The 24,080-nt window shown below is 41.9% G+C and overlaps 2 protein-coding genes across 2 annotated transcripts; both read right to left on the bottom strand.

Annotated features, from left to right (window-relative positions):
- Positions 1–7,565: 7,565 nt before the first annotated feature.
- On the bottom strand, positions 7,566–14,315 carry myorg (myogenesis regulating glycosidase). Its single transcript, XM_080494777.1, has 3 exons — positions 14,229–14,315; positions 11,720–12,082; positions 7,566–11,553 (listed from the first exon to the last, which is right to left on the bottom strand). The coding sequence occupies exons 2-3, from the start codon at positions 11,980–11,982 to the stop codon at positions 9,762–9,764; spliced, it is 2,055 nt and encodes a 684-aa protein (XP_080350903.1). The 5' UTR covers positions 11,983–12,082; positions 14,229–14,315; the 3' UTR covers positions 7,566–9,761.
- A 4,803-nt stretch (positions 14,316–19,118) lies between these two features.
- LOC308128729 (BOS complex subunit ncln) lies at positions 19,119–24,071 on the bottom strand (the record flags this gene model as incomplete). The annotated part of the gene is made up of 15 exons (XM_080494395.1): positions 19,119–19,253; positions 19,406–19,484; positions 19,558–19,611; positions 19,728–19,900; positions 20,205–20,243; positions 20,339–20,426; positions 20,539–20,717; positions 20,802–20,941; positions 21,034–21,122; positions 21,611–21,714; positions 21,831–21,908; positions 22,040–22,137; positions 22,320–22,464; positions 22,686–22,876; positions 23,945–24,071. The coding sequence occupies 15 exons, from the start codon at positions 24,069–24,071 to the stop codon at positions 19,197–19,199; spliced, it is 1,641 nt and encodes a 546-aa protein (XP_080350521.1). The 3' UTR covers positions 19,119–19,196.
- Positions 24,072–24,080: the final 9 nt, after the last annotated feature.

Below are 24,080 nucleotides of genomic sequence, written 5' to 3'. Positions count from 1 at the left end.
ATTTTTGATCAATGTGACTAATTCTGCCATCGCCACTGCGATCGGTAGCCACAGCAGCAGCTCTATGTCATCTGCTGCCTGCAGGAAAAAATAGCAGGCTGGTGTGATGACACGAATTGCAATTTAGAAGTAGCTTTTACACCCCCCCCCCCCCCCCCCCCCCCCCCCCCCCCCCACACACACACACCCCGGCCCCACGCCCCACCCTTCCACTTGGGAAAGCAGGGGGAAAATTAAATCGTGTAACTCAGGGGTTCTTTTTCAGTGCGGAACCCCAAATTAGAAATTTAGTCTCTCATCCCACCATACATACTCATTAATATTTATTGGTACTTTTACTTTGTGGGAACACACTAAAAGTAGAGATGTGACCCAGTTTGGGCCTGATCCACAGTTTAAGAATACAGATTATGCTCCATTTCAGCTGGAACAAAATATCGCAGTATTTAGAATAAGAAGACACTGGCTGTAGAAAGTAAAATAATGCATCAGTATGACATTAAGCCCATTTAGTGGACACGGTAAGCATAATATGAAAGCCAGGAGAGCAAGAGGTGTGTGTGTGGGGGGAAGGATGCTGTGTTATCAAACTTGCCAGAAGGGGAATCAACTCTTCTGTCCCTATCCATATGTTAGTAAGGTGGTTCTGCATGACATCCATCCTGACTTAGACACCTGCCAGCCGGAGGTTTCCACACTGCACCCCAACTCGTCCATCTGGACCACTACCACCACTGGCAGCTGGAAAGCAGGACAGGAAGAAAAGGGAAAGGGAAAGGCTGCCAAATATGAAAAGGAAACGGTCTGCACTGGGTGGGTACAGTATGTTCTTCTTTCCCTTTTCAGAGCTCAGCAGCAGCAGCAGCAGCACCGATTGTGCTATCATATCACGAGCCCGGTGGTTGTTATGAAACATGTAAAGTGTTCCCTTTCTGAAGTGAGGATTAATGGCACTTTCATTCATCTCAGCTTGAATGGAGTGTTTGGCTGTACTCTGAGCAGCTTCTTCTCCGTCAAAGACAGATCAGCAGGCAAAGACAGGGAGAGAAAATAACACAGGAAACAGAGGAAGAAGAAGAAAAGCCGTTTTGTCCCGTCACCCTATTAATTTGAGGGAAACTAGGAAATGCCAGCAGGATTAAATGTGTTACTCCCAAAGCTTTCCCCCACCGCCCTCCAAACCCCCACCCCTTATTCTTTTTCTCCACGAGTTCAAATTAAAGGATGGAGTGGAGGGTGGGCTGGGTGGGCTGGGATGGTGGGGGCACAACGGAGGTGGAAAAAGTGAAGAAAGGTGTTAATTGCTTGCCAATCGATAATTCTATAATTACTTTGTGACAAATGGTTGGCTTGCGGTGCTAGGGTAGGTTCAGGGAGGGGGGTGGTCGGTGGTCAGTGGGTGTGGATGTTAAAAGGGATTGGCCATGATCAGGAACGGAAATATTTGCTTTTGTGCCTACAAGCCTGGCTGCCCTGGGGATTTGTGACAGGGAATTTATGTCAGGTTTAAACGTGAAGCTGAGCTTCTTCCAGGTGGAGTTTGTAGCACCGGGGGGTGGAGGGCCCGTACGCATGCATGTAATGACACGGCACAAAGTAGTTTTCGCCTCAACATACTTGAGCACTTAGCTGATATTGCTACTCGGGTTGAAAGAGTTGCAAAATTCTTTCATTCTACAACACACCAGACAATAATCACAGCGTGTACAAGAGCATATTAAAGTGAGGCTGGCAGATTATCATTTTTGCACCATTAAATTGTCAGACCAATTCAAGAGAAGAGGGGGCTGTAAAAGGAAACCTGGAGTGAGAGGTTTGAATTTGGCTAGAAGACTTTGAGTCTACTACTGACTGTCACAGTTCACTATCTTCCAATCACAGTTTCATTATGCCATCCAAGCGTGAAGTGATGGGAGTCTCTTCTAGCCGTAGGGGGAGCTTTAGGCAGACAGCAGGTGGGCTATCTGGAGACCTGTACAGGTCAGGGCACCATGACACCTGGCGCCCCCTAGCTGCTATGACTGGGCGGGAGAGGGTCAGAAGGGCCAACAGGAGATTGATGGCCCACCTTCATTCATGTCAAATCACCTGTCAGCACGCCCCTGGCATTGAATCCATTTTGTTCCAAGCCACCATTAACCTTGGACCACTTGGATTCTTTCCTCCTCTCCGTGGACCAGGCCCCAGCAACCTTTGTCTACTACAGCTGCCAAACTAGTTACTGGCCTTAACTTTTATCATGTTCACTGAGCTTCCATCAACACTGCTGACTTTTGAACAGTAAACAACAAAATAGTTGACGCTGAGCTGTGGGCTAACTTCAGCACACAGACACACGACTGTATTGATCCTCATCATTTGGGAAGCCTTGATAGTCCTGTGATTCTGTTATTGATGAGATCTGTCTCAAGACCACTTACACCCTTCCCTCTAAGCAGAACAAACTTTTGGATAAATGCTCTGTATTGTCATCATGACGTCCCGTTGTAGGATTTGATATTGTATGTGTGATCCATCTATATATGAAGCATGGTTATGAGCAGATGTTTGATCATTTCACAGGCCTATAAAAGGGCGATTGGGCTGCCAGTGGCCGCTGTAATATTGATTGATGGTGGGCAGGTGGGGGCCACAGTGCTGCCCTCAGACAGACTCTGTTTATTTATACAGTCTGCCTTCTGCCCACCTTACCCACCACCGGGCTGCATTCACAGAATTTACAGTCGTCAAGAGGGACAAAATATGATAATGATGCTGCTTAGCCCTGAGGAGAAACAAAAACATTTCCAATTCAAACTTTCCACACTAGTATCAGACATATCAGACTCAATCTTGTGTATGCTAGACACCCCTGTATTGTGCTTACAGTAACCCCGTTCACCATAACACCAATCCATTATTTTCTACCGTGTTCCCTGAGGCATACATAAATTGGATCCAATAATGAGAGGCAGTAATGATTGTCTTTGCATATTTGCTGTTGATTTTCAATTATATATATTGCTGATATTATTGTTTCTGGGTGCTGTGCAGTATGGTATTAAACCAAACTATTCCAAAGAAATGGATTTAGTGTGATATCGCACTGTTTTCAGACATTATTTCATAATGGCGAAAATTTCAACAAGCTTATCCCCATAAAAAATCTGCGTGACTGCTGCATATACACCTGCTTCGTGCCTCTATAAGTCCTATCAGATCCTGAAATATACTGTAAAATCGGGGGGAAAGCCATAGAAACTATAGGGTAAGGGCATAGAAGGCAATTTCAGAGGAACAGACAGATAAAGAAGAGAGAGTGAGAGAGAGCGAGGGAGACAGTCCTCTCTACGTCATTAAGGATGCTGAATAGTAAACTCCTTGTTCCATTCCAATTTTCTAAGCTTTGAAGGAGTCACTGGTTGGATGTGGCCTGCCTCTCAGAGCGTGTCTTCTGTTCCACTGAGCACACAGTAGCTTAGGGATCAGCCTGTGTCCCTGACAGGAATGTGTGCCACTGAGCGTTGGCCTGTCCACTGAACAGAGCTGCAAGCCTCAGATCAGTGGCATTGGCTGGCCTACGGGTTGTTCTTTATGGCTGTGTCGCTGAGTGGCTGGCTCTCCGCTGTGCACACGGCAACCCTCCAGATGGATGCTGGGACAGCGGAGGCCACAGGGCTGAAAATCCCATCAAGCAGCAGTTCCAGGCCCTTGCACTGAGAAGATGAAGCGCACCGGCGCGCCAGGGGACACGGGCCAAACCCTCCTGCACCTCCATCAATGCCCCCAACCCCAATCCCTTCATGCCCCTCTTTCCTTCCTCCCGACATCCTTCTCTTCCCCTTTTTCTGTCGTTTTACAGGGGAAGACTGCATGCCCAACCAGCCAGAATATGGAGTGTGGCCCTCGGGGTCTGTGGCCCTCGCTTGTTAAATAAAGGAGCTGACTGGCTGATTGATAGACCCTCAGCAGTCCCTGCACTTCACGCGTTTCCCAGTTTGCTGCCTTATATACGAATCCTTTGTTGGCCGGGCCTGCGTTAGCATTTGTTAAATGCACTGTGTGATGGATGGCACCAATTTTCCTCCAAAACCCAGATGAGCCACCTAAGCACCTTTCCCACTCCCCTGGTTTCTCTCCAGGTAAACCCCATGAGCATACAAGGACAGGAGTGCTCTAAAACAGTATCAATCAAACAACCTTGTGCACGCCTGCAGAGGCAATGCAATGTTTCAATTATGTGTCTTTTCTTCAGTGTCAGACATTATGTTGAATCTCTTACCCCCACGAAAGCGCCTGGCCAGTTGTCCTCGCGCCCAGCCCTTCATTTTACTCTATAAGAGCACCAACATTTCTGGCCTGCTTACATAACGTGACCTTATACTACATGACCGATCTTAAGAGAGTCAAGATTTAAAGAAGATTGATGCTACAATGTCGGCAAAAAATGGATCACAACTAAAAGGTTGGTTTTTTTTAAATTATTATTAGAAAATCACTTGCAGATTATTAGTTGATGCATTTTGGGGAATTATTTTACACTTATAATAATAATAATAATATATAATAATAATAATAATAATAATAATGCACAGAATCAGTGATCCCTGACAGTCGGAATATGGCTTTATGATCATCTTCAGCATTTGTTACCTTCTCTGTTTGGATCTTCTCTCTGGCTCATGATGTCAAACGAAAGTTGTTTCTTTAGTTTTAAACCAATTCTAATCGAGGAGTGTATATAGTATAATGCATCAGGTATAAAGAATATTGATATATCCTGTGAGCCTCATACTACAATTAAACTATAATTGTGGTTTTCAACTCATATTATTGTTTAAAAATGCAGCTATTGTTGGAAAGCAGAAAATAGTTTAAAAAAAAAGTGCATTGCTGGGAAAATTACCTCATAACCATTATAATAAACTGCTACACTAAGACCCAAAATGTGTACTGGACAGGTCTTACTCTGTCCATGTAATGCCAGAGGCAGAGTTGAAATCCATAAAGGATGCAGAAGAATGTCAGTCTGATGCAGTGTACTGAACTGCCAGGTGAAAAGAATAAACAGATGCGAGCCCGGTCTCTGGGGTGTTGGGTTCATTTGTTACCAAGCGAGGACAGACACATTCCTGTCAGACAAGCCGCGTCAACACCAGATGAGAGGTCATTCTAGTTACGGACTGAAAATCTTGGGTTAAGGACAAAGATTTTCACTTCACAATGGAGGCGGCCATGAGCTTTTATTTCCCCTGTGGTCCTGTACGATAAATGCTCATTCCACATAAAGCTCCAAGGAGCCCCAAAGCTTTTTCTTTCTTTTTTTTCGTTAATAAAAGTGAAGCATATTTATCATGGTTTGTCTCCTTTTGTGTTTCTATGAGTGAACAAACAACAATTTTTTTCAAGCCTGTTCATGCAGGAACAATGACCGTGTGCTCTCCTTATTTTTCTTAACTGAAGACATTTTCATGTGGTTACCTTTATTTTCAACTATCTTTGTTGTCTGTGATGTTTTTGAGTCCGCTGTTGAAGTGTGTTGAGGTCCACTCACTGTGTGTGCTATATGTAGGCTTTCCTGAGTGGGACAGACAGCAGACAGGCTCACTGAAGCCTCTCATTGAGGATATGGGAAGGTACTTGAGACACACTGGCTCCTAACCAGAACAACTGGCGTCTCTCCTCTGCAGATGGACACACAGGTGGGCTCACAGGTGGAGAAGGAAGGGGGAGGGGAGTCTGCTGCCAGTTTTGTGTCCTGCAAGGTGTGTACGTGTGCAAATATGTGTGCAGAACATCTGGACCATGGTCTACTGATATGTCAGCACACAAACTCATCAATGAAGCTACACTGCTCCCTTCTGGATGCCTGCAGCACAACATGGTTTCGTGTCTCATTGTTCAATTTTTTATGCGTAAAAAACATCGACAATCTGCTCTTTGAGCCATTAACATGAGTTGTTTGGGTTTATTTCTTGTTGGGGTTTTTTTCTTAAATCAATTTTAGCTGTATTTTAAACACTGAAAAATATTGTTATTGCTCGAATTGACATGTTAATATGTTCTTTGTCCCTCTATTAAAACAATAATGCACACTACTGGAAAAAAGGCGTTTGTGCACTAGGTGCTAATATCTAGCCATATAATCCATGACACATAATCATCCCCTCTAATATTTTTCTGTTTTTCGCCTCTTTCACAAAGAAATCTGCTATATACTTGTGCTTCTGAACATCTTATATGAATTATTGGTTCTGTCTATGAAAGGATGGGCAGAACCAAACAATATGATTGCAGAAAGCACACCGGCAAATAATATTGATCCCAGCAGCATACAGACAGCTAATCAATGAATGTATGTCCTCCCCGCACAGGCTGCAAAGCCGAGATCAATTTTGAAGACAGATGAGACATTGGCAAATAAAGTGAAGTAGTTCTGAAGCATATCCCGCTGAGGTGAAATGGAATAAATTCTCCAAACATATGACAGATTGACTATAGCTGTGAGGAATGGAGGTGCCAGGCTGTTTGAACTCACAACAACCATGTTTAATGGCGTAATTGTAATAAATATTGTTGCCACATCACCTACTTCAGTAAGTTTATCTGTCTTATTCTTGGTGTCTGCTCATACAGTTTTATATAGCTTGCTCTCTGGCCTCACATCATGAACCGCCAGATGATTTATTGATCCAAACGCAGCCTCCAAATAACCTGCACAATTGTTTCATCACCTTGTCATTATTGGCCCATGATGAGCCAGGTATCAGAAAAGTTGGAGAAGTCCCTCAAGGGTGTCCCTTTCAATGCTGAGCTGATAGGCACATTAGTTTTCATGTATCGCAGACTCATATGAGGTTATAGGTTGTTAGTGGCTTGTTGATTGCACGGTCAGCTCGCTGCCCCATATCGCAAATCCATTTGTCTTATCTTCTTGTATTTTATTTATATATTTTGTGGTGTTTGTGAAAAGTAAAAGCAGCACGGCCCTTATAAATCTGTCCTCACGTGAAATATAATCTCCCAATTTGATTGGGAAAACATCAAATATAACCCCTCGTTAACAAATTCTCCAACATCTAGTGGTTGGAGTGATTACAAAAGTCAATTTGTTTTATTCTACAGGTGTAATGACGGGTTTTGTGTAATGAATGGCTTTGTCCTACAGGAGGTGTCTACAGTCAAAATGTGTTTTAGGAGTACATGTAAATCAGTTTAATCCATAAACATCATGCACATCTCTGCTTTTATAAAGTTATGCCACTTTTGCTCAATGGGTGGCAGTTACAAGTCCCTGTCGCATTCCATTTGTTTTCAGCAAAACTCTTTTAAACTTCCCAAGTTCTTTGAGTTTGGTTTGTAACATCATGTTGGGTTTCCTCTTAAATCTGCCATTTTTTTCCTTATTGGACCGAGGCAAGACTGGCTGCTACATCAACTAGGCTGGACAAGCCGGAGCTATGCTTGTTAACTTGCTAACTTTGATAGTAATACCTATAGCACAACACAGACCTGACAAAAAAAAACTACGACACTATATTGTTTTCTCTCAACTCTTGTTTTATTACACACTGTAATTTAAAAAAAACAAAAAAACATTGGAAATAATGCATCATGGCAGCAAAAGCAACAGCTTCACATTCAGGCAAATTAAACGCATCAAAAATGATCACAATTAAATAAAATCAGAATTACATTTTTTATAATACATTAAACAGTTTTAAAATAAAGCAATTATTATTGTTCATTTTTCGTCAATCGTCACTTATTAAACAGTACACACTGTGTGAAAAAGCCAATAGCAAAGAAACCCTCAGCCCCAGATATAACCTCTCATTCCAGCCATGAAGCAACATGGTCTAAGACTGAAATAGCCGGAGAGCCTGGCCTGGCCCAGCTGCTAAAAGAGAGCTGCTATAAATAGGGAGTGTTGTTGTGATGGAAGTGTCACAGGGCACAAACAAAAACCCACAGAGGTCAAGAAAGGTTCCAGATGTCAAAGCCAGAGGTCGGCATGAGGGCTTATTAAGTGTAAGGAGTGAACATTTCTACCAGTACTCAACAGTAGAGTTACTGCAGTTATCTCAATTTAGAAAAAAAAATAAATAAATTTTCCATAACTTCACCATTCAAACAATCTACTGTATATAAAAGCAACCACAAAAAGTAGAAGTCAAGGACGGACATCATTATACCCAGAAATGTATTCGCCAACTCATTTTCACGAAGAATTCCTTCATTTATATGAACGTTTTTTTTTTTTATCTGAATTTATTACATTAAGAACAGAGATTAAAATGACTCACATTATCATCATTCTTATTGCTGCTGCACAGATATACTTTGGAAGATGCTGGTGGGTGGAATATGCTTGCCCCCTAGTTTAATGTGACAATCAATATCTGTTTTATGGCTGGATAATAGAAGTTTATTTCATATACTTTAAGAACTGCGGTGTAATAATATATAATGCACATGTAGAACAAGAGGTGTTCTAGGACATTTGGAGGATCCCAATCACCAAAAGCATTGCATAATATTAATAAAAGCAGAGACAATAAAACAATAAATGCAATGCATCAGGCATCACTGCAGTCATAATATTCACATTAAGAAAAAAGAAAAGTGAAAAAAAACACACTGTACCATTTAATTTGAAAAGTACATTTAAAAAATTCAACATTGGCGTGAAGTAACGCAATTATTTTTGTGTTGTTTCATCATACATTTATGAGAAAAAAATGTACCAGAAACGTTGTGTTTAGCTGCATGTAGACATTAAGAATGTGTTACAGACACTTCAAATAGTCCACAGCTGGAAAAAGCTGTTACCTGAGGAAGAGTATTAAAAATTTAGAGGCTAATAAAAGGCATCTTCTTCTTCTGGGCTAAGAGTAGTTACATGACACTGTAGTACACAAATGAGAGCACACGCAGTTTGTAATGATTAAACCTCAAGCATTCATCTTAATAAGTGAAGCATAAAACCTTGAATTTCTGAAGAGTATCCAGAACCGACGAAGATAACGCGCATTAGCGTCACGGGACAGGCGGACATGTCGAGGTTTTATGCAGCCTTCTATCTGCTTAGCTGCAATAATGATGCGCCCTCAGTTGTCGACAACACAGTCTGTGTGGCTAAAGTTGAAATTCAAAGTACAGAGACTCAAAAATAGACGAGCTGCATGATATCCACAGACACTCGCACCTTATTCAATTCACAGTTTGTTCATTCCCTTTTTAACAAATGTTTACATAATGGACAACTTTTAAAAAGAAAATGCAACTTCAAACACATAACATTACTTAATTAAGACACAAATTTAAAAAAAAAAAAACAGCATGACATTTTGACATGACAAGTTGCAGCCTGACTGTGTGGTGTCACAAAAACAGACACCTGAGCATCTCCTGAGTAATTTGCTGTCTATTTTACTCTTCCTGTGTTACGTTTCCATGGCTGTGTAGGAAAAGTAGTAAGGTATCACTTCTAAGGCCACTTGGTTATCTTCTGTCAAGATATTGTATTTAGGAACCTGAAATAAGACTGAATATAATTTCATTAAATATCAAGCTAGAATGAGCTTTAATATTTTAAAGTGAAGTTTAATCATGTTTGTGAATTAATGCGAGTTTAAATAAATTCCTGTGAGACTTTTCAAATTCTGCTATTAAACACAGACAAGCCTTCACATTTCCGCCATTTAAGGTAAAGCTTTGAAGCTTTCGTCTCGCAGGTTAGACCGACTAGAGAACTAATCAAGTGTCGTGCTTCCTTCCTGCTACACCCAAACAAAGTAGGCAATTTCATCCAAGTCTACAGGATAGTCTGTGAGGTGCAGTGGCTCCTTGATATCAAATCTCTCCCCCTTATAGCTTTTCCAACGGCCAGCTGGGAGGTAGATGTCACGTTCTTGCTTCCCAGGCTCTAAAACTGGGGCGACCATGAGGTCATCCCCAATCAAGAACTGGGAGTCTATTTTATAGGCCGTCTCATCACCTGTGGCAATCCACCACAGGGGACGTATGATTGGGTCCCCAGTGTCCAACACCTCGCCAGCCAGCTCAAGGACCCGCGGCGCCACAATGCTTTCATGCAGGGCTGTGTATTTCCGAGCAATTTCAACTACCTCGCTGTCGTATTCCCACGGTGGAATAGAAAACTGCATGGAGGGCATGAAGGCAGACAGCTCCAACCAGCGGATATAGAGCTCACGATCAGGCAACACGCGATTTCCATCTGTGCGGTTCAGATAGGCATTTCCACCGATCATGTCTGGTAGAATGAACTGGTATCCCAGAATGCTGATGGTGAGCACTGTGGGAATAAGAGATTTGAGACCCAACTCATAGCCCCACACAGAGTCTCGGTCAATCGGCCTGAAGAAGCAGGATATGTTCTGGGACTGGTAACCACTGCGCAGCTCAGCTCTATCATTGTAGGGAATTGCCATTTCTGTGTAACGTCTTGTGAAAAAACTTGGGTCGCGAATGGGAGTCCGAGTGCTAAATTTCCATGGCAAGTAGTTGGTCTCTCCTGCATCAAATTTAAAGGAGGAGACCCCATAGCGGGAGCGCAACGAACGTAGCTGGGACGAAAACCAATCGCGGGCTTCTGGGTTTGTGAAGTCCAAAATTCCACCAATCCCATTCCACCAACGTACCAGAGCCGGCATCTGGCCTGTGGGTTCTCTTACAAACAACCCCCTTTCCACACAGGTGTGGAAGTTTTCTGAGTCATAGTTAACAAAAGGGTGAATCCAGAGAGACACCAGAAAGCCATCGGTTTTCAGTTTTTGAAACATAGATGAGGCATTGGGAAACTTTGCTGGGTCAAACTCATATTCCCCATAACGTTTGGTGTAGCGATCATCCAGCTCCAGGTGGCTACAGTTGAAGTTGTATTTGCGGATGTTGGCAGCATACATCAGGAGCTTTTTTTGATCAATGTCAGTTTTATGTAATGCCCAAGTCGACCAAATAGGATGACGAAACATGGCTTTGGCAGGCACTTTGTTTGGTTTGTTGAAGTATCTGCGAACCATGTACTTATGTATGGATGTCACATCTAAACCAACACAAACTCTGTAGCTCAGCTCAGCACAAGGCTCCTCCCCTGGATCTGGCTTGAAGGGACTGTCATTGTATCGTGCCTGGAAGTACATGGTCTTGTCTGTGTCATTCCATCCCAGGTGAAAGGGCACAGAGTTGTTGATCTTAATCGCGGTGGCGTTTGATGACAGCCAGTAGCTTTCCAAAATGCCACCGAATTCATTGCGGTTTGAGTAGATGTCGCTAGTGACAAAGGGTTTTGGAGCCTGTTGACCAGAAAGGGAGATGGGCCAGTGCTGGATAGCTGACACTGCACCGCCGTACCAATGTGCAAATTTGTATGTCATGGCATGTTCGACAGGAATGTCAGGAACGAGTTCCTCCCAACGCACACGGTAGCACTGCACGGTGTCTTTGGGTCGGACCGTCTCAATAAAGAAATTCAGTTTCCTATCCGTGGTACGCCCACAGCTCAGAAGCTCTCCTTCTTTAGTGCAGGAATCCAAATCAAGGGTCCCTGACCTGCCAATAGTTTAAAAATGTTAACTTTTCAGGTATTCTCTTTCGAAACCAACAACACATTTCTATGAAAACCCAAGATATTGAACATATTATTCTACATTAGAAAATATGTTTGTATTGATGTAAACAAATATAAGAATTTCAATAGCCAACTTAAAATACCAACCTGAAATCCATTCTGAAGACAATTGATCCTCCTTGGTTGCGGATTATATAGCCATCTTTATTCAGATCCAGCAGCTGAGTCTTAAGCAGCTCAGCTTTCCGGAGAGAGGCGATGTAGTAACACCACGCGGTCATAGCTGCAATCACCAGCAGCAGACACATTACACTGTGCCCAACTAAGGGTCGAGTGTCCCTGCTGTGTTTCTGCTTGGGAATAACATCTGTAATTGTGCCCCCCGCTCCTCCTGGTACGACTTGGTACATGACTTCAGCAAGAAAATCCAAAAAGTGATCATCAGTGTTCAGCGAGGGATCCTCTCTTGTTGGACTCTGCCCTGTTGTCACATCTGTTTGCCTGAATGTCCTGAAAATGAGATAATGAACTTTGAAAAGGCACTGATGCAGTTTCTGTTTGTCACAGAGAAAACACTGGATTTCGGGGGGGAGGAAGGCCCACAACTTGATTGTTTTAAAGGAAAATGCACCGTGCATCGCTTATCATTTGTGAAAAGTAAGAATTGATCGACTTAATGATAGGAGACAAGCAGGAAAACAGCCTGTCAGATCAGTGCAAAAAAACATGCTTTCAGCCCCTCTTGTTCTCTGTCAGTTCAAAGCCTCCATTCCATTTTTTTTGTGCAAAGTCTTACATGCTCTGCAATGCTGAACAAGCACTTAAAGGTATTACGCTGTCAGGATGCAAACTTTAAAGGTGTGATCGAGATTTAACCAAACAAATCTACTGCCAATTGCACATTAAAAAAAAGATAAAGTGGCTGTTCCCAGCTGTAATTCTAACACACGAGTTCAATTGAAAGAAATCTCATTTGTATGTAAGGGGTAGAAAAGGAGAAAGGGGGATTTTAGCCTTATACCTTTGCCAGCACTGCGAAAGAGAGGAAAGAATACTAAATGTTGTGGAAGGCCAAAGCCAGCTATCTAAAAGTCGAGGTAACTGGGTTTGTACTAGTCCACTTTTACCACCGTGCCAACAAATCCAACAAGACCGGACCTCACTGTACCTCCTAGCATGGATACAAGGGAAAATTCTTGTGGATAATGACCTGGTCAAGAATAGTTATTGTGGCTTTAGCTAATCAGAATAGATCTGATTAGAATTCAGAGCAGAGCGATAGGAGTTCATTCGCCTCCAAGCTCCCTGTTTGCTGACTCGTCCTAACACCAATTGACCCTCGCGCCTTGCCCTGGCAGCAGGGGTCGATAATAAAAAATGCTGGCAATTAATTAGCAATCTTATTGACTAATTCTGTGTTCAACCACCCTTACTATAGATTTCCCCCAACAACAGGAGTGATAACATAAGCCCATTATTAATTAACACTGAACTACCTGTTGATTCCAGAGATCTGCTCTTGCAGCCACGCTTAAGGATCCTGACCCAGGAAAGTCTTAAAACGATTAAATGAATAGCTCAACAAGTAAGTACCACGAAAAGAACTAAGATTTTACAAGACTTTCCACATCAGGCTGCAAATGAAGTTATCAACTTTAAAGATTACTCTGCAGATCTATTTAGCAAGGAAATTTCATTTCACTTGTGCTTTTGTATTGACTTAAATTATAATTTGAAACTGTTTCTATTACAATTATATTACAGTAGATTCTAAACATTACCTTTTTAATTAGTTATCTACACCACTTAATCTTTTTAATCGGGTTTCTGCACACAAAAACAAACATTACAGTGAGAAAGAAGTCATTTTTGACAAATCCATTCTATCAAAAACACTCAAGCTTGTAGCTTGAACTCAAATAAGTTATAAAGCTTTTTGTTTGTAATTATAGTAACATAACATTTAATTTCTACTTTTACTGAATGCACAAAAAACTAACAGCTGACTGATGAAACTGGCATGATGTAAAAAAAATTAAAAATAAAAACAATCTAGAAATAAAGATTATATGACTTAAAAATAGTGTTCACGTACTTTTTTTTATTGAATAAGCTACTGATCACTCTACTTCCAGTCAAGTAAAAGTTGTTGTTTTTTGTTTTTAAACTATTTTAAGTATTTTTCAGTGAAATGTTCAGGTCGTGGTCATGTCTTATTGTTTATGGGGGTTCTCATGTGCAGTTTCAGCCGATTCATTATCTGTCCTGACGAGGAGGAAAACAAACAAAGTGCTGATTCAGAGCAGCTGTGTGAGAAAGTCTCACTGCCTCCAGAAGTGCTTTGGGGTTTTTTTCCATGCCCTTTCTTAATAAACACGTATGCGCGAAGGACCATTTAAAGTATGCATTACACTGAAGCAACACTAATTACGTGTACGCACTTTCAAAGTAAAAGTCACAATCGGATCAAATGAAATATGTTCAGTCTCGGATTGTGCGTGCAGTGATCTAATGTGGAAACCACACGTTGTTCTTCAGCGCCTTGATGGGTGGTGCGAGAAAGTTAACGGGAGAGAAATAAGTGGGACTGCGGTTATCTCCGCGTGCAGATTCACTTTCACTCTCAGATCAATGGTTATAAATAGTTTTCGCCTACCGATCAGCAGAAGCTCCCTCGGCAGCTCCAAACCCAACTTGTTTGCCTCAGTTGACAGAAAAGGACTGAGAAAGGAACCAAAGCGTGTTGGTGCGTGTCCGCCCGCTCCGCCCAAGGCACCATGGGAAATGTAGTCCACCACATCTGTTTTCGCCTTCTGCTGGAGTTCCAGATGTGCAGGATTTGAGGATGTCACATTGGGACACAAGGACCTCCCCAGGAGCTGTACGTCGTCTCAGTTGTCGTCTTGGATTACTTTGTTGTCGTTTGTGTGTCTTTCTGAGCTGTTACTTCTGTCTCTTTTACTTTGCTTAAATTGTACTTAATTACCAATATAAGTACTGATTTGAAAGTAGCCTTCTTAAAACCATTCCCCGGGCCTTTGATTCACTTTCAATAAATTAGGCTATCGACATTGAAAACTATTGATCTCCTTGTGGAAAACATCCACATTTACCCATCCGATTTCTAGGAGTTTTTGGGGGTAAAGAGTTTTGCTCAGTGACCGACAGTAGTGACCTGTCCACTGAGGGATTTAAACTTGCAAAAGTCAGACGAAGTTCACCTCTCCAACCTCTAGGTCACCACTGGCAAAAAAAAAGTGAGCATTTTTCTGTCAAAAAAATTAAGCACCCTAAAATAGAGTCTATCTTGTCAAGAGAGTCTATCTCCTCCAGTGTACAATGGGTATGTATCAGTCCAACGTGGGATGAACACAGCGAGTTGACAATCATACATTCACACATCTAGATTCACAAACTTTCTAAAGTTTTTTGAACCATGACAAGAAAATAGAGTACCTGTAAAAAAATAAATAAATAAAAAAAATCCAACTTAGCAGAGAGAGAAAATGTAATGTAATGTAATCCGAGATTTATGAAAATTGACCTGGACCTGAACATAGAATGTTAACCACTATCCCATGAAGCAGCCCCCCCCCCCCCCCCCCCCCCCCCCCCCCATATAATAGGTAAATACAGTAATGTTTGAATCTCATTTCATTGTTTATATCCCCCTGGTATGTTTCTGTGATAACTGCTTGTAAATTGCGTGTCCTCACAGTCATTGAGATCATCATTTTGTATCCTTTCGTGGTGCTTTCATGTATCTACAGCAAGTGTTCATATTGTTTTTCATTTAGGTTTTTCTGTCTTTACTGGTCATTAAGGATTGTTTTATGTTAGCTGTGTGCACTCTGACCTCTTGGAGAACCATATACCACACAAAATATCTCACTCAGAGGCAATACCGACAGAGATTAAATCAGTACATTGATAATTAAAACACATTTATTTGTGCATTAGTTCAATGACATCTATCGGCGCTGTGCAGTTCTTCCTTTATTTGCTGTATTATATCCCTGGAGAATACCTACCATAAGATTGTAAAGCCCTTGGGTAAATTTTTCTCGTTTATTTCTGTTTTAGCTCATGAAACATCCAACAGAAAATTCATGTGGTTTCACATGTGGAAAATGCTCTAATAGGAGATTTAATTTTCAATGTCACAGACGGCAAAATATGGACCACGTTACCTCATTTGAATTCATCACCACAAGTCCCTTTTGGGAAGATCTTTTTTTGCTGATTAACTGTGAGAGTTTTTCCATTGTGTGAAAGAAGATGATATTGCTCCAGGGGCAGTCGGCATTATTCATTGTTACACATTGTCTCGCATGGTTAATTAGCAGGGATTAAACAACAGTTAACAATCGTTGGTTTTGCTGGGGAATCCCCTGCAGGTCCCCTGATGGACCTCTGGTGATCCTAAATCCTCACTTTGGAATCTGCCGCTCTAATTGTTCTAGTAAAGGCATTCAGACACAAACTCGGGATGTATGGTGTAGTGTCCAGCTTGGTAGGGCTTCACCACATGGAAGCAGCTGTAGCAGCCACTGTTGAGAAGAGAGGGAAGAACGTGAGACTTCAGCAACCTGAAAAATCTACAAAAGGCAGGTATATTTGTGCAACAATATTTGTAAGTGAATGTGCACCTGTAATCCAGAGAGCTGTTGGAGCGACGCTTCTGGTGCGGCTGTGGAAAGTGGCGAGAAGCTGCAGGGGGGTTGGTCGTGTGGGGTCTTGTTCGAAACTGCACACCTCTTTTTGGCCTGTAAAAACATTGCTTTGAACATACCTTTAATTGTCAACAAGTTACTTATCTGTAAGGTTTATCAGATCTTTTTGTGTTTTTAGGGTCCATAGGCCACAAAAACAAGTCAAAAATAAATTAATCAAATTAGTTGTTGTGCTGAGAGTGGGTGGAAACCCCCTCTGTGAATCCAATCTGAACAAATCAATACACACTCACTATTTATTTAGGTGGGTGGTTTACAAAGTGTAGGACCCCTGAGGGGTGCCAGAGAGCTGGGCAGGGGGTAGTGGCAGGTAAATATGGGAGTCAGAGACAGGAATTCTATCAGCATTATCTTATATTTGGGTTTTTAAGTCATGGTAATAAAGTAGATTTAAAATGTACACAACCAGGTTTGATGCAATACAGACATATTATTGGAGTTTTATTTTAAGTTGTAGTGCAACACCATAGATTTAAGAGAATATTCACAGACAGCATGTTGACTTACCAGATGTGAGGGAAAGAATAATACCTTGTAAAATATGAGGAAGTTCAACTAAAAAGTATGTCTTGGCCTAAGCCACTTCTGGATAAACCACATTTTGTTCCATGGAAGGTTTTGATTTGGGGTTTTCTCAAGATAAGATAAGATTGAAATAGATCAAACAGTTACCTTTGTTGGATGTTCAGATCAGTGTGCAGCGGAGCAGTGGAGTGAGCAGGAGGCCCTGCCGGCTGTAGTTTCAGCAGTCGGTCAGCAGAGGGCAGAGCTTGCTCTCTCGATGGGGTGAGAGGGGGCATGTGTTGCACTTCTGCATTTGTTGCGTTTGACGAGTTGTCAGGACAAGCCTCAACAGGGCAGCGAAATGACAAATGTCTGACTGGGGGGAAGAGGGGCTGATGTGTGCTCACGGCATGTGGCGGTGCACGTGATGACCTGTAGCTGGGCTGAAGGCTGCGAGGAAACAGAAAGTCCTGAGGGGACAACAGAAAGATGGATATGTAGGGGTGGAAATGAGACGAGGATGAATGACATTCTTGTAAAAACAGAGATAAAAAAAACCACCCGAATAGCCTCCATTTCCACATTGTAGGACCTTGCATTTGCAAAAGTACCATTTTGTTTCTTTGCTGGGGCGCCAATATTAAGGCACGAGTCATTTCCATGCTGTGTGTACTTTTGAGAGATAATTTCCTGTCCTTTTGTTTTCTCTCAGCACCATTGCAATGTACAAAATTTGAGTGTGTCCAAATTGCTCGATATTTGCATTTATTTATTTTTTGAATAGATGAAGAGATGTAATGCATAATAGATATATTGCAGCTTTCAATGCAAAAGGGAAACCCTAACCCTAAACAACCAACCACAAATTAGTGACTAACACTTCTGTGGCTTAATGAGGATCAGTCTTAGTAATAAGTGTGACCAAGTTAGTCTTGTCTAACTCTCAGTGCACCATAGTTTTCAAATCTGCTAAATAACAAGAGCAAAGTACCACAACATATTTGTCTCAAGAAAAGGTATTTATCTTTTTATCTTCGATCAATATTTAGATAAATGTTGCAGTAGACGAGCCTGAGTGTCTTACCGGCCGGGGCTGGGGGTTGTTCCTGCGGTGGGCCGACGTTGGCCGAAGCTCTTCTCGTTTCACTCTGCCGGGAGACCTGAACTGCTCTTTGTACGCCGTGATGTAGAGCTGAGGAGCCATCTTGATTTACTGGAGGGCTCACTGTGCACTGTTTGCCTCCTGTTGTGCTCAGAACATCTTCCAGCAGCAGCAGCATCCTTCTCCTCCCCATCACGTTAGCTCCACCTCTTCTCACATATCAGTGCTCCACATGTTTTACTTTGACATTTATTTGAAATATGTTTGGGGTTTATCTGTTGTTTGGATTTGCATGCTTACGATTTCACAGTTTTACGTGCCTCGTTATGTATTCTGCACATTTAAGGAATTTCCCTAATGTCGGTTGCTGTAAAGCCCTGGAAGCATGTCGATAGCTTCCATTTATTTTTTTAACATCTTATTTAACCTGTTGCCATTGTAACTACTTCTTTGGAGGTCAATAGCATCCTTACTGAAGCAGAACAACTCTTTGTGCTATTTGAGCACTCAGCCATTAATCCTTCTAAAGCTCCAAGCCCCCTGCAGAGACTCATACCTGGGGTCACTGTCCATGACCTACTTCCCTCCCAGGGGCCCATTCACAATCCGGCCAGCGCTGATCTCAAACACTGAGGCTCGGCTCCTGGCAGTGGAACTGCCTCCCAGTGAAAACGGACTCGGGTTTCATCATATCTACAGAGCTGGAACAAACCAGCGGAGGAATGGAACTTCTAAGAATCTCCCACCGCCACCCACACTCACCTCTATTCCGTGTCAGCATGCAACACAAACATTAATAATTCACCAAGCGCTGTAGGGTGTCTTTGTGTCTCCAGCGCTCTCACTGAGTTATCAGTGACAGGAGCTGGCTGTTGGTTCACTGCAGTGCTTGGGCCTGGTTTCACAGCAGTGTTTAGCCCAGTCAAATCCATGTCAACTGATGCAGGGCAGAGGACAAGGGGCCATCACGGTAATGATGTGGCATTACCGCGTCTTTTATCGCTGCTTAAATCACATCCAGGCTGTGGTTGGTGTTCCTGACTTTGATGCAGCACCAATTCTTTATTGCTGTTTCAGGCCTCAGTGAGTCTATACATAATGAAAGGTACAAACAATATACACTTCAAAGCAAACGCACACAAGAATATGCATATCGCCATTGTGAGAAGATTCATGTTGCACCGCTTTCATGTTGTGCACAACCAGTGAAACAACACTTTCCAGCGTGTGCAAAACTGACTTCAAAGTGCTTGTCACAGCTTCAGTGTTTGTAGTCCCACTGCATTCATTGGTGCTTAGATTTCACTGCTGCTTTCAGTTTTGCGTAGACATATCCAAAATTCTGTAAAAACGACATAAAGAAAATAAGACACTGAATATCTAATAAGATTTGTTTTTTTCTTTCTACTCATTACAGTGCTTTGAAACCTTGTGATTTCTGGAGGATGCAAAGTTATTAAACATGAATTAATGATTTGACAGTACATTACTCACCTGGATTGCATAATAAACTATTCCCAAATAAGCAGCAATGCAACCACCGAGGAAGAGATCAAACGCAGCAGGTTTCACTCTGAAAAACACTGAGTGTCAGTGTCCAAATGAACACATTTAGTATATCCACAAATCTCAAAAGAATTATTTACCTGTACATCACTACAGGTTGGTTCATTTGGTCAAAAAAGGTAATATCAGGGTCCCTGTAGGGAGATGATTATTTTTGGCGATTATTTTTAGATCAAGTCACAAAGCAAATAGGTCTGAAAAGACCTTGTCGTGTATGTTTCTTTTTTCTACTTGAGCTACTGCGACTGACCTCTTGTCCTGTCGAAACGTGTGTCTGGAGACTTGTTGCAGGTAGCGTTTAAACTCGTGCTCCAGTGAGTTGACCAGCAGCATGTGACCGGGCTCCTTATCCAGCAGCTGAGTGGCCCGAGGGACTGATGTCAAGAAGGACATCCAACTGGAAATCCGACTGTCCTGAAAGTCCTGCATGAAGGTCGTGGAAGTGTATTTACAGAAGGAGAAAGGTGTGATAAATCACACCAAAACTAGAAGCTACTGTATGTCAAGTGGCTAAAAATCCACTTTTCTAATTATCTGGAAAAAAAAAATGTTTATCTTGTTTCTCAAATACAACTTTTCTCGCCATTTATTGCTATTGTTCTGTATCAATGGCATGGATCCATGCAAATGTGTTAGATGTTCCAATGAATATTCTGTAATGTCTGTGAATTAACACCAGAGGTCAGCACTTGTCTTTCAATGCTCAACCAAAATTGTAGAGACTTACCAATTGACCCTTGAAAAGCTGTACTTCCTTTGGGGAACCCTACAGAAATAGTACACATGAAGCATTAACGTCTTGTAAAAACTTTTGACTCACTCTATATCTTCATGGATTTGTTGTTGAATAGATTCACTCACCTTGTCAGAAAGATTGTACATGTATCGGGCCAATGCTTCTGCTACAATGACGCCATTACGCTTAAGTCTCCTGAAGTCCACTTGAGACCTGTGAGGCGATGTTTATTAAAAAAAAAAAAAAAAAATGAATTGCCATGTAAAAATAAAAGTGCCTTTTAAGTATTAAAAGTGAGTTATTTCATTAATGATTCAGATCCTACATTGTGTCCAGCATTGAGCCACGGAGCTCAGATTTAGGATTTTCAACATGAGAAAGAGTGAAACTGAGGATCCTGCGTAGGCTGTAACGCTCATGCTCCCAGGCCACTGTGGACTCCACCAGATTGATCTTCTTGTGAATTAATCCCACCTTCACCGAGGGAAATCTGGAGGACGCCACCTGCACGACCAACATAACGTCAAGCAATTTCAACATGTCAGATTGGCACATGTTCGCAGATGTAGTCAAACTGATGCTGGTTACCTCCTCCAGCTGTTGAATGAATGCATGCATGGGACTGTCGGGTTTAGGAGGGCGGGACACGTGCACGAACAGCTCGTCTCCATTGGCCAGAGTATCCAGACATAGAACAAACGCCACATTGTCGTGCAGCAGGCTGGACTCTGGAAAAATATTTGGCACAAATAAAAATCTTTTTATTTTTTTGCAAATACGGTACAAATTCCACATGTTGAGCACGGCCACAAAAACTCACCAGCATGGTCTAAATTCTCCTCAATCCACCTCTTTGTGCCAAGGAAGTTGTATTTTCCTCCTCCAGTCAGTGAGAACATTAAATTATATCTTAAAAAAACAAAACGAAAACAAGAGTCTTGGGTTTCACTTAGGCTTGTGTCATTTTACAGTCTTTTCAAACTCACTTCAAGTGTTTGCATGTTTATCTTTGTTCACCGTCAGCGTTTTTGCCACCTTTGTGGTGATTTTGCTTCTCTTTAAAGATATTAGTTTAATCCTACACATTCTTACTTTAATTTAGCACCTTGTGGTTGATTCACGTCTTTGTGCAGTCACCTCGCATCTCACTGGGGTACATATTTATGCTTTGGGGATCATTTTGCTAACCTTTGTCTGTATTTGTTTTATGTTTTGTGTTTGACACCCTTTGGCTCTTTAGACTGCAAATCCCTTCAAGTAACACACAGTTTGGAATTGAAAAGGTATCAAGGACAAAAATTAAATCAGTACAGAAATACAAATGTTTATGACATTCATAGTAATTTATACTTATTGAGTGCCGTATTGATGTCCAGTGTTCTAGTTCATGAGCTCACTGTGGTCTGGTGCTGGGGCTGCTGTAGAGCTTCTGGAAGAGACGAGCCAGCTCCATCAGGATGGTCACGCCACTGCCGTTAGAGTCAGCTCCAAATGACAACCACTGTGTAGAACACAAAATCCCATGATGAGTGCAGTGTTATATTGTCCATTCTGACATGTTTGGGGGGCGGGGGGGGACGGACATCCTTCATAAAAAAATGTTTGCATGTGACTCACTGGGGCCAGACCATAAGAGTCATAGTGGGCAGTGATGACGATAGTCGGAGCGTCTTCAACCGATCCAAGAAGCACTCCCTGAAACAAACACGGCAGTGCAAATGAAAAAAAAGCAGCAAACAGAGATCTGACTTGAGATCTGACTTTCGTACTTATGTTGCATCTCCTGCTAAGTTTTCTATACAACAAAAAAGCAGTTCCCCACTCACCTCCAGAGTGATTACCGAATTGTCAGTCACGGCTTTTATCGGTGCCGTGTTGCTCACCAGGATCTGGAAGGCTGTAGCTGTGACCATGCTACGAAGCACTGCCAACATAAAAAACACAGTACTTTGAAATGTTTCGTTTTCCCTTTGGGTTTTCTTGATCGTTACCATGTTCGTCATGTTTTGACACCTATTGGCGTCTAATTCAATTTCCGATTGAAGTCTCGACTCATCATATATACCATTCTCCATTTATATTCACTACGCTTGTTGTGTTTATTACCTCTCACAAATATAGATGATGTTCGTGTGGCTGCGGCCTGCTTGATCTCCTCATACATGGAGAGCAGCTGTTCATCCTCGGGGACTACATACACTGGCATGAGGGTCTCCTTCTGCAAGGTCTCACTTTCACTCACCATGAAGGACTGAGAAAGGAGAGGTCATTGTTAAACAAGTAGATTAGGAAAAAATGTTTTGTACTTGTAATTATTCAATGGCAGTAATTCATCACACTTTAACTTTCTACCTACTTCAGAATACCAGGATGTTGTCAGATTTATAAAAATGATAAACGAGAATTGTGCCAAACAATGCATTCTTTGTTTAGTAACAATTTGTTAACTGCACCTACTGTGTAATTAATTACCTGTATTGTGTCATGAGGGATGCCAGATGTGTTTTTGGGCAGCAGGATCAATACAGCTGCAGCATTTTGTCTCTGTGCCTCAAAGTACTTCTGAGTGCTGAAGTCTTGCACCCTCATGATGACACAGCGGCGGGTCAAGGACGGCTCGTCTGCTGAACGGGCCTCGGCCACCAAGATGGCTCCTCGGCAGCCTCGGCGAAGGACACAAGTCACATTAAACAGATGCAAGTCCTGTTCAAAGGCAGCATCCACTGCCAACGACCATCCCCCGCCGAGAAAGTAAGATGAACTTCAATATTTTAAGGTTGGATTATATATTCAATTCAAATGACCATAAATGAAACCTCATCACAGAAGCCAGATTTTTCACCAATTACAGTCACAGTTAGAAAAAGAAAAAGGTCTCTTGGCAACGTGAAGCGATTGTTTCTTCCTTGCACCTGCATGTTTTTTGTGTGAAGGGAATCCAGCGTCACCCCGCAGTGCAAACCCACACTTGTTAAGTTAACTTGTGACATAGTTTTTGGTGCAAATGTATGTAAGTAAATATCTGACCCAGTTGACTGGAAACTTCATGCACTTTTCCTTCTAACTTGGACAAAGCAGGGTTGAAAGATACACATGCAAATACACCTTCCTTTCATTGTCAAACCAAAATAAAAAGTAAATATTTTGCTCGGAACAGCAAATTATAACTTGCTATGATTATTTTGCTTGTTATTCAACTGCTGCACCCACTTAAAAGAAAAGTCCCGACTCTGGATGACAATGAATGCCAACATCTTTTTACTCCTCATGCAACAAATTTTTTTTTTTATATTATCTGAGAAAGACTAATTTATGCAATTTACACAGGCAATTCACTTTTTTTTTTTTTTTTTTTTTTTAATAAAATACATTTTCTCTGTGGCTATTCACATTGTTTTAAATGCCAATTTTTCCAACATTAGATGTATGACACTAAAAATGTATTGTCATGTTTTGTCACCATCCTTCAGATTAATGTAAAAATATCATTATTCTACCAACATCAAACTACACAACACTCAATTTAAACGAAGCAACATTCTTGTCATGTTTAAAGTTGGAGTAAGACTTTATTCACAGCTGCCAAAGGCAGAAGTGAAGGTGAAGACCTTCCAATACAATATTCTTTTCACGTGTTGCCCGAGATGAGTTGGGACAGGTCGCTGCATTTTCCAAGAAGTTAAAATACGTGAATGTGAGAGTGTGTAGGAAGGAGCCGTGTCTGAACGTACCATGGTTCTGCTGTGCCAAATTGTACTGCTGCATCCTGTAGGCAGTGAACTCATAGGAGGACACCGCAGGGAGAGCAGAGCTGTGCAGACGCTGCACGCTGAGTAGCAGCACAACAGCAAGGAACATGACGGCTCA

This window comes from Blennius ocellaris (genome assembly GCF_963422515.1).
Source record: "Blennius ocellaris genome assembly, chromosome: 4".
Classification (NCBI taxonomy): Eukaryota; Metazoa; Chordata; class Actinopteri; order Blenniiformes; family Blenniidae; genus Blennius; species Blennius ocellaris.
The sequence above is the reverse complement of the archived record's forward strand: the minus strand, read 5'-3'. Positions and strand labels throughout refer to the sequence as shown.